At 33.9% G+C, this 11600-nt stretch overlaps 1 protein-coding gene across 1 annotated transcript; it reads left to right on the plus strand.

Annotated features, from left to right (window-relative positions):
- Positions 1–240: 240 nt before the first annotated feature.
- Positions 241–11320, plus strand: LOC132548879 (S-formylglutathione hydrolase-like). Its single transcript, XM_060212778.1, has 10 exons — positions 241–343; positions 2467–2569; positions 3901–3989; positions 4936–5034; positions 5648–5772; positions 6006–6070; positions 7019–7172; positions 7493–7558; positions 9158–9259; positions 9517–11320. Exons 1-10 carry the CDS (start codon positions 256–258, stop codon positions 9592–9594), a joined length of 969 nt encoding a protein of 322 aa, XP_060068761.1. The 5' UTR covers positions 241–255; the 3' UTR covers positions 9595–11320.
- Positions 11321–11600: the final 280 nt, after the last annotated feature.

Below are 11600 nucleotides of genomic sequence, written 5' to 3' on the forward strand. Positions count from 1 at the left end.
AACGGTCTATTTTGTCATGTTAAAAGATATATATTCCATTTCCACGTCCACGTCCTTTCCTTAGCGGCCATGTTAGAAAATGTGCATACACGTAAAATTACTCCGCGTGCAATATATGGGTCTAGTGATGCTTAAATGCAGGGTGGTCTGAATCAATGGTCACAATCTGACCTCCAAAATATCCAAGGAAGGTCGCAAAAAGAAGTATTTCGAAATTTTATGATAATAAAAGATTTTATAGTAGTTGTGAAAAAAATGTGTATTGATGTCCGGTTGAAATTACAGATGTTGTTCGGCTGCCGGCGTGTTTTTATCGAAGTCCACAAGAAAGCCACCAAATTTGGTAAGTGCTGTTATATAGCATCAATGTCAATCGCTTTGCCCGAGAAAAGTTATGAAATGATGTACCATTTGGTGAAAATTTCACCGTATCTTGTTGGAATATAATCGCAAAGTGATAGATATTCGCATGGAAGGTGTGACCTACATTGTACATTATCACCGAATTCGGTGTCATTTTGATACCAAGTTGTTTCGGCACCCAGTTGTTTCAGTATTTAAAAAAGTCGTTTTGGTACTTGCAAAATGATTCACATATCTAAGTTTGCATTTTGAGTGAACAGTATTTCAGTAACGTATTGAGCAATTTTTATTAATGAAAAAAAAAAACTTAAAACACCAAATTAAATACATAAATCAAAACATTTTTAAAATACCCAAACGACTTATTTTGGAAGTACCGAAACAACTAGGTGTCGAAACGACTTGCCCCTTATCACCGCCCTCAACGTTAAGGGACGCACAGTAACAGTGCAGGGCCTTGTTTAAAGCAATACAATAGAAAACAAAAATAACAAAAAACAGGAACCCTCAGTTTTATGAAATGTAAGAGTACCGTTACTCACATCATTTATGAAATAAATAGAATAAATCTTCATTAAGTTTGGGTGTCCTTTTTCAATTTTTGAAGTCAGTTTTTTCAGGGCCAGGGAAAATCCGTAGAAAATGTGATTTACTCATCCAGACTAGCTACAGTGCTCAAAGGTGACACACGATTCAACCACTAACATTGTTGGAGTCATGTCAGCATAACCCTACAATATACCTCGCATAAAGCCTTTTTATGCTACCTGAAAATCCGGGGGAGGAGGGGAGGGGGAATTGCACATGTTCACCAATTTATATGTCTGTCCATTATTTTGTGTATGGAGAATAACTTTATCCACAAGGATCATAAAACTTGGTATATACATTGATCATACTAAGTTAATGTACACTTTACCAAATTCAGGGCCTGTAACCCTGTAATTACAGAATTATTGCCCTTTAGTAATTTGTTTGTGTCTGATAAAGTTGTTTTTGTGGAGCATTGATCAATTTAAACTGATACTCTTTACTTTTCTTTGAAAGCAGACTTTAGAAAAAAAAAAAAAATAGAAAAAATGGCAGTGTACAGGTAAACAGTGAAGTACATGTACTGATGATGTACAGGTATGTTTATGCTGATGTCATAAGTAATTAAGTACCCATATATATTGATGTTCTCAATCTGGGATCCCTTAACTGATGAATGACAACCTCTTTATTAAAGTAATAAAAACCTTCCTAATACTAATCCCTCTTTATTCTGAATACTAAACCAATTTTGTGTCTGAAATGATTGAAATATCCTGAAAATCGCTTCCAAAACCCGGCCTTACCTGAACAATCAAGACCCCAGTTCTGATAAGCGATCATGAAATCAACACTTGTGGTGACACTAAGCTTTGTGCCCCCGGCGTTTACACCTGTCACGAATAGGCTTTGTATACAATACCTACCCTGATATGGAAGATTTCAATAAACGAAAGTTTTTATCTCCAATGACATAATGAAATCATATCAAATGAGCCTATCATTTCACAGAAGGGAGAGGCGTTACAGATAAAGTGAAAATAAGTACTGACACAGAAAACCATCTAAATCTTTGGTAATTGAATGATATTATCTTAACACATACAAAAGAATTGTTGAATGTTGTTTATGAAGATATGTTTTTACCCTGATTAACAAAAATATATATTCATTAAATACATTGATTGGTAACACTGTTGAACTAGCCGACCATCCAATTGGGGCTATATCAAGTGTGTAGTGTTAATTTCAAGATCGCTGTGCAGTGCACAGATTTCTTTTCAACTTAAAGCTACATATATACAAGTACCACAGCTTTATTTTACTGTATTCAGTTCAGTGCATCGTAAATGCTATAAGTCAACCAAATGGTAAATGTAATGTACAGAATTGATTCGGTTCAATCATATCAGAGTCTGAACCAGTCAACCTGCTTCACTTCTACCAGCTGAACCCACCCTAAAGTGGACAGGTTTTCCTGTCTCATGCATGGTCAGTTTGGAGAAGTTCCACTCTACCTCTAACATGTATTTTAATGCCTCCATTTTTTAATCAAATGCTTGTTCATGTCAGTATTTTTCAGAAACTACAGTAAAAAGACTATCAAAATGGCACTAACAGAGGTTTCTTCTAACAAAATGTTTGGAGGATGGCAGAAAGTGTTCAGCCATGAAAGGTATGGTAAATTGCTCTATTTAAGAAACAATTGCTTAATTTACTTATAAGCATCTAATTATATTTTATGATATTTTTTAGCCCACCATCATCAGCTGTCCATGATCCATCGTCCATCTGTCCGTAAACGATGTTTGGTAGTTTTTATTTCTCATGAAGTACTGGATAGATCTTTCTAAAATTGCATATGTACTAAGTTCCTACATCCTTGATCCCTAGATGTGCCTGTTTGATTTTGGGACTGATCAAAAAAACAAACTGGCCGACAAGCAGCCATCTTAGATTTTGACATTGCAAGAGTGTTATTGCTATTTCGTGAGAACTACTGTATAGATCTTTCTCAAATCTCATATATAGGTTCCTTTTGGTACCTAGTTGTGCCCGTCTAATTTTAGGACTGATCAGAGGAAATTAAATGGCTGACAGGTGGCCATCTTTGATTTTGGATTTTGAAAGTTTGTTATTGCTATTTCTTATGAAGCACTGGATGGATCTCTCTCAAACTTCAAATGAAAGTTCCCCTTGGTTCCTAGTTCTGCCAATGTGATTTTGCGACTGATCAGATGGACATCTGAGATTTTGACTTTGAAAGTGTGTTATCGAAAACTACAGCAAAGATCTTTCACAGATTTCATGTGTATGCTGTTCTTGATCCCAAGTACATTGTGCCTGTTTGATTTTGGTACTGATCAGAAAAAAACAAAATGGGCAACATGCAGCCATCTCAGATTTTGCCAAGTCAAGAGTGTTATTGCTATTTTTTTAAGCCCTGAATAGATATTTCTCAAATATCATAGATATGTTCCCTTTTGTCTCTCCTTGTGCTCATTTGATTTTGGGACTGATCAGAAAAAACAAAATGGCTTCCAGGTGGCCATTTTGGATTTGGCATGTCTCATCACTATTTCTGCAAAGGAATGTTCAAATGTCTTTACATTAATAGCAAAAACAGAGAAAAGAAGGGAAAAGATCCAACTTTCAAAGAGCATATGAAGATCAGGCAATAGTGGGCACCAAGATCCCTCTGGGATCTCTTGTTAAAGTTATGTATTCTCTGTAAATTATAAGATTTGGAAAACTGATGGAATGTCATTGATACTTATCTAAGTTTTGTTGTGCAAAAATCTGTATACAAACTCCTACTTCTTAAAGTTACACAATACTTAAGTTGATTACATTTAGGTGTGAAATGGTGAAATGAGATGGTAACTTTTAAGCAGCAGCTGATTCAATCAAAGAAGATTTGTCTTATTTTAGTTATGAACATATGAGGCGACCATTTGAAATGTAATTTATATATTGGTTATTGGATAATTGTGTTAAATGTTGTAGTTCCGAGCTGAAGTGTACAATGCGGTTTGGTGTGTTTATTCCTGCCCAGGCTGAAAATAGCAAGGTTCCTGTAGTGTACTGGCTGTCAGGTAAGAAGCTTTTATCCAAGGCACATGTTCTAGGAGTGTTCCTGTAAAACTTGGCAAATTTCCTGCTGTAAGGTACAATCAGTGAAACTAAGGTTCAGATAATTGCTATAAAATTATAAAATTACACAATACCTAGTATGGACTTGTAGATATAGGCTGACAGGGACATTTGAAAGAATCAGACTTTGATCTTGTAAATGTGGACTGACTTAAGTACTTGTGAAGTAAGTATATGAGGCAGACCGCCATGTGCTACATTCATTGTACATGTAAATAGACAAACTTTGATGAACCTGTAATTGAAAACAGACTGAACATAGGAAGGATGTGAACCTATGAATATAGACAGTATAAACTTCATTGAGACTGATCAATGTAAGTAGACTGTTAACATGTGGTTGAAAGTAGAGAACAAACTAACCAATTAATGAAAATTGATGTATGAAAAATGTAGACTTTAAATTTACATATATGGGATACATATATATATATATATATATTGAACATGTAGGTTTACTGTGAAAATTGAATATGTATATATTAGCTGAGTGTGAAAACTATATTGAACATGTGAATGTATTTTGACTGTGAAAATGTGACTTGATTTATGAAAATGGAATGACTGTTAATATGGACTTACTTTGAAAATTATGAATGTTTGCTAACTATGAAATTATAACATGTGAATGCGGGTTGACTGTAAAACTGGAATATCTGAATGTTGGCTGACTGAAGATTGAACATGTGGATGTTGGTTGACTGTTAAAATATGACATGCGAATGTGAGCTGATTGGAAAGGCTGATTCTGTGAATGTGTGTAGACTGAATCAGTAAATGATGACAGACTGTCACCCTGGGTCTAATGATAACCTCTATACTCTGAATGCTGGCCTTTTGATCCAGACTGGTTGTAAAAATATGGTTTAAATGTGTTGTTTCCTTTAGGATTGACATGTACAGAGCAGAATTTTGTAACGAAAGCAGGAAGTCAGAAGTTTGCAGCAGAAAATGGGCTCATGATTGTAGCTCCCGATACAAGTCCAAGTAAGTGAGCATTTTTTACAAATATTTGGATTTTGAATAATCCAATAATGACCTAAGGAATGTTGCCCAAAAGGGGAAAGTTTGCTCCTACTTCAAAATTTGGTTTGAAGCATTCATGAGTGAAGGAGAATTAATTTTGTATAAACATTGGATCCTGGCCTCCTGGGTTTGGAGGAGTGGGGCCCAATTGAGGAGATATAAGTTTTAAGAAGTCCGTTTTCTTTACTAGGATATTGTCCAAGTATGTTCTGAAGCAATTTTTACAAATAGTGAATCTGTTTTCTGTTTACCAACATGACATGGACCCAGAATATATTTGTCATATTTTAAATTCTTTGTTAAATGCCTGAATAGTTGAATTAGTCAGGTGAGCAATGCATGCCTCTTGTTTGAAAGGTTGATTGAATTTTTTCTCATGGGTGTAGGTTTTACCATGATATTGAATTCAGTAAAGGTAAAAATGTTTTGAAATCTATTTGATTGAAAGCCACAAAATTATTTCAAAATAATGTTAAAAAGTAATTGAATGCAAGTGCTTTTATAAACTGAATTATAATTTGTTGTATTAATCTAAAGCAGCATTTTAGATTTCTTTGATGACCTTGTTTTGTAGGGGGGTGTAATATTGAAGGAGAAGATGATTCCTATGACTTTGGATCTGGGGCTGGTTTCTATGTTAATGCCACTCAGGACAAATGGAAAACAAACTACAGAATGTACGCCTATGTGACAGAGGAAGTAAGTTTTATGAGTGGGAACTTTGTTTTGAAATGAAATAAAGATTTCGGGAATCTGAATATGATTTCAAATTTTAACCTCTGATGAGAAGAATATAGAAAGCAGTGTCAGTTTCACATTGATATTACTGGTGGATCTAAATGTGAGATGTTTGTAATAGGTTGTATATTGCTTGAAGTTAGAGTGAGGAGTTTTATTAAAAAAACTTTGAGCTTATATGGTTTTTTTTTCAGTTGCCAGCCTTAATCAACAACAATTTTGCAGCGAATCCTGATAAAATGTCCATTTTTGGTCACAGGTAAAACATGGCTTTTTTCCTTCTATGTCTGAGAAAAGCTCCACATTGTTAACATGTTCATGGCATTTTGTCTACTCAACAGGACTTGATGCCGGAGAAAGATATTCATATAGAAATAGAATGCATGGAGCTTAGGTGCTCGGCAATAACCAAAGCTAATGTTATTGTAAATTACAATTACAATATTTTTGGCTAAAAACAAAGATAATTTTTCACAAATAAAATTGGCATGAACTAAAATTTCTTTATTCCTGAAAGTACCTGGAGTACACAAATTTGTGTGTATATGTGATATGGTTTTTATTTCTGTGCGAATTATATAGTGAAACACTGTTGTGCAAATAATTCCATCATCTACTTAGACTCTGTTTTGATGCTAAACCAGAGGTGTAAACATTCAAAATGTTGGAGCATATAGCTCTCTTTGGAAGTGTGTACCATTTAGTACCATTATCACATATATATGACAGGGCATGTAAGCATTTTTATGCAGGGGTCCAACTTCAGATTATTTTCATATTGAGTCCTTTTCAGCTTTATTGCTGAAAACGATGGGTCCCACAATATTAAGTTGAAGTATTTCCAGAAATTCTATGAGTCCCATCAAAATACTATGCATGTAGATTTAACAATGATCATGGTGATAACTGCTTGTCACTTTCTGCAACCATTCCATATTATTGATATCTGTCCTGTTTACTTGATGGTAGCATTGAGGTTTATTTGTTAAAAAAGTAGTAGGTGTTTCATTGCTATCATAAAGTGATGTCCTTGTATCATCAATATAAACATACATTGTATTTCTCTATTTTATAAACTTTGTGATGAAGTACGTCAGTCGATTAGTTAGTAACTGTAAATCTAGAAAATATGAATTACCCTCTGATTTAAATAAGGTCTCATTTTTGTTTCACTTTTTATTTCATTTAATACTGATTTCTCTAATAGCATGGGAGGACATGGAGCATTGGTGTGTGCCTTGAAGAACCCTGGGAAATACAAGTCAGTCAGTGCATTTGCACCTATCTGTAACCCCATGATGTGTCCCTGGGGTCAAAAAGCTTTCTCTGGGTACCTCGGTGATAACAAGGATGATTGGAAGGTATGTTACTCTGTTTCCTTGGAAACAAACATTTGGGGGAAGCGGCAGATATCGGTTTGAGATAAGCCATTCAATTTATGAAATAAAGGGATTTCACTGTATGTAACAATGTCTATCTAATCTTATGATGATTACTATGTCAGTTTTCTATTGTAACTGTTATTTTTGAAATTTTTATCATAGATTTTGTAATTTATGGAAATTTCTAACTAATAAAGAAAACTAATCATACACAAAATTGAAATCCTTATTCAAGAGAGTTTTATATCATTCAATCTGATTTGTATTGTTTTTTTTTTATTGTTATTTTTCTATAACAGGCATATGATGCTTCAGAATTGGTAAAAGCTTACAACGGCCCTCCTCTGGAAATATACATTGATCAGGTCAGTTTGTTTGTATATATTTACAAATTCCACAAAATTTCATTTTATCATATGTCTTTGATACTGAAAAATTAAGCCGAAAATATATAGATTTTTATTGATCGTAATCTTTACTTTCCTGCGTGCTTGAGTAATTCTTCATGAGGATAGTACATAAAGACAACTTCGTTATAAAATACATTACTTAACGGCATACTAGAACTTTGTTTTAATTTCACACATTTTTAGGTAGAGACCTAGTTACTTACACTATCACTATTTGTCTGAAAAACTTCCCTTTGTACTAAATGTAATATTTCTTGGCAAAATTTGTATTAAATTTAAAGAAAAGATACTGAACCGTAAAGTTTGTCGACAGCTTTTATAGGGCTGTTCCAGTCTTATTGACACCATAACTCAAAAAATAAATCACTTACAAATATTCCTATACAAATCCTGGAGTCCGGGTTTAGGATAGATGTTTTACTGAAATATTCCTATACAAATCCTGGAGTTCTGGGGTGGGATAGATGTTTTACTGAAATATTCCTATACAAATTCTGGAGTCCTGGGGTGGGATAGATGTTTTACTGAAATATTCCTATACAAATCCTGGAGTTCTGGGGTGGGATAGATGTTTTACTGAAATATTCCTATCCAAATCCTGGAGTTCTGGGGTGGGATAGATGTTTTACTGAAATATTCCTATACAAATCCTGGAGTCCTGGGGTGGGATAGATGTTTTACTGAAATATTCCTATACAAATCCTGGAGTTCTGGGGTGGGATAGATGTTTTACTGAAATATTCCTATACAAATCCTGGAGGCATGGGGTACGATAGATGTTTTACTGAAATATTCCTATACAAATCCTGGAGTTCTGGGGTGGGATAGATGTTTTACTGAAATATTCCTATACAAATCCTGGAGTCCTGGGGTGGGATAGATGTCTTACTGAAATATTCCTATACAAATCCTGGAGGCATGGGGTGGGATAGATGTTTTACTGAAATATTCCTATACAAATCCTGGAGTTCTGGGGTGGGATAGATGTTTTACTGAAATATTCCTATACAAATCCTAGAGTCCTGGGGTGGGATAGATGTTTTACTGAAATATTCCTATACAAATCCTGGAGTCTTGGGGTGGGATAGATGTTTTATTGAAATATTCCTATACAAATCCTGGAGGCATGGGGTACGATAGAAGTTTTACTGAAATATTCCTATACAAATCCCGGAGTCCTGGGGTACGATAGAAGTTTTACTGAAATATTCCTATACAAATCCTGGAGTTCTGGGGTGGGATAGATGTTTTACTGAAATATTCCTATCCAAATCCTGGAGTCCTGGGGTGGGATAGATGTTTTACTGAAATATTCCTATACAAATTCTGGAGGCATGGGGTACGATAGATGTTTTACTGAAATATTCCTATACAATCCCTAGAGTCCTTGGGTGGCATAGATGTTTTAATGATATAGCCCTTAGCTCTGTGATATACATACTAAGTTTCACAAAGTTATTTTATAAGAAAACATTTTGTTTTGGTCAAATGAAATAATTTTGAAAGAACAAATAACTAATTGGTAACATCCAATATGTTCACTTTCATTTATAGGGGAAAGCAGATAACTTTCTACAAGCAGGACAGCTACTTCCTGACAACTTTGTTGCAGCATGTGCTGAAGCCAAAATGCCTGTTGTGCTTAGAATGCAGGAGGTTTGTAGTTACTGTAGTCCTCACAGTTAATGCTATAAATGTACATTAAGTAAAGTTTGAATCAAAGCAAACAGAATTGTAAGTGCTTTATATGCATCATGTCGACATGCCAAGCTCATTCTGATCATGAGACCTATAGTCTAAGATTTAAATAAAATGTTAAAAATTGCTTTTTCTGAAGAATACATTACACACCATTCTACCATTAATATCATGTCTGTTTGTATTACAATAATTGTGTCTCATTTTTATTACAGGACTACGACCACAGTTACTTCTTCATCGCCACATTCATGGAAGATCATTTGAAACATCATGTCAAGTTCCTCCTTTAGTAACATATAACACCTTGTGGACAGGATTTCAGTGACTTATGTTTACCCCAAATGTACACCTATCCTGTATTGTATGAACTGACAAATTGCTTAAATTCCCATTTTTGTTATAAATGTACCCAATGTCCGAAGCCAGATTGCATTTAAGTTGCTTCCATGTAAACTAAATTATAAACCTGGTTTAAAGGCATACTTGCTTTCAAGAATAAATATCAAATTAGTGATATTATACCTTATTTGTCCTAGAAGTTAATTAATTTTATTTTTTCCCTGATAAATCATGATTATGTCTAATGTCACAACTCTATGGTAGATGTGTTTTGTAATTAATAGCGAAAGTAGACATTTGAATGTATTTACCATTTAAAGGCTTCATGTGGTTTGATATGGCTGTACATAGAAAATGTACGGGCGTTTTCCACTTGTGATACATGTGTCAGGTGATGTCATATTAAACGATAGATATATCAGTCAGTAATGTACCATACCTGCTCAATAATTACCACTCAGCAAAACGTTTATTCAATAAGTAGATAAAATGTTTAGAATATTAATTTTTTTATTTAATTTGTGCAGAACACTTTTCAAATATTTTTTTTCATCTACAAAGTTGAGACGTTATGATAATTTGATCAAACTGGGCTCGTATAGGCATTCTATGGTAGTAGAGTACCCATATAAAAAGGTGCTGTTAGTTTTTTCATTCTGAATGTGATTATTTTTTACATAATTATGTTGATTTCGTTGTTTTCTTAATTGGAATTGATATCCATTTGTACTAGAACATCTCTTGATATGTTGATAGCTCGGATGATGTGTAAACGTTTTGGTTCTTGAATTAGTGCTATGTGTTTAAACCCCCATTCAGCATTGTGAATTACGTGGAAAATTTCATTTCTATGGTTTTTATCAAGCAAGTATTGTGTGCTGAAATAAACCTGAAAGATGTACCAGAACACTTGTGGTGTACATTTCTCCATGTAGAGTGTCTCACTAAACTGTAAAGGAGAGGTCACTTTGAAATGATTTTTCGGAATATAGTATGGAAATTTATGGTATCAGTTGTGTGTGAGTGTATTTTGTATAAAAGTTATATTTGTGGACTTTGAAACCAAATCACATTGGAATACATAAGGTTTAACAGATATGTGAGTAATATAGAATGTTGTGTGCGTAGAAGTTTTTATAGATAAGTTGTCACCAGAGAAACTGATTTACCATCCTTAAATACCTTGTTTAACTGTTTTCCACCTGTATCTATCAAACATACTCACAGGTAAACATATTTTGTACATAGAATGTAGTATACAAAAATCTTGAATTCAATTTATACTTACTTTGTGATCTTATTGAGAAAATTTAGATATATTGAAAATTTAAAATTTATTGAATGTTTCATTGAAAAGATGGTCCTACCTGGATAGGTACATTTGTAGATGTGTACTGTCTAGTGAGGGAAATGTTTTATGTTTTTAGATGTACTGCAGTATTGTAACTAAAATATTCTATGGTTTATCAGTAATTCAGTAAAATTTGTAACAGAAATGCTAATACAATATGTACATCTGTGTACAAACTCTCTGATAACAGAACTGACATGGTTATGTGTCATTCACCATTATAAGCCCTCTCCCCTTATTTCCAAATGAATGAACTATAATTATTATGGATCTAAATGAATAAAATTTGATTGTTAACCAAAAAGTAAAATGACAGAAATCTTAAACTTGAGTTTTGGGTTATTTTTTAGATCACCTGCCTGAAGGGTAATTAAGCTAATGCTTAGATGAATGAAATGTCTTGCATTCTTCCAATGTCTCTCTGGCCTTAACTTCTAATCAGCTGTATAACCAATAGTCTGAAAATCAGGATGTTGGACCAGTTGCCCCCTGGGATAATGGAGTTTCAGGTTTAATCAAAAGAATGGCCTTGACCCTCATTCTGTGTATGTGGGGTCAAATGTACTGATTTTTTTTTTTCAAAAACTCGGAAGTAAAATGAAGAGT

The sequence above is a fragment of the Ylistrum balloti genome, unplaced genomic scaffold (genome assembly GCF_031769215.1).
Source record: "Ylistrum balloti isolate Yb309-2 unplaced genomic scaffold, AGI_CSIRO_Ybal_v1 Utg370032, whole genome shotgun sequence".
In the NCBI taxonomy this organism is placed as follows: Eukaryota; Metazoa; Mollusca; class Bivalvia; order Pectinida; family Pectinidae; genus Ylistrum; species Ylistrum balloti.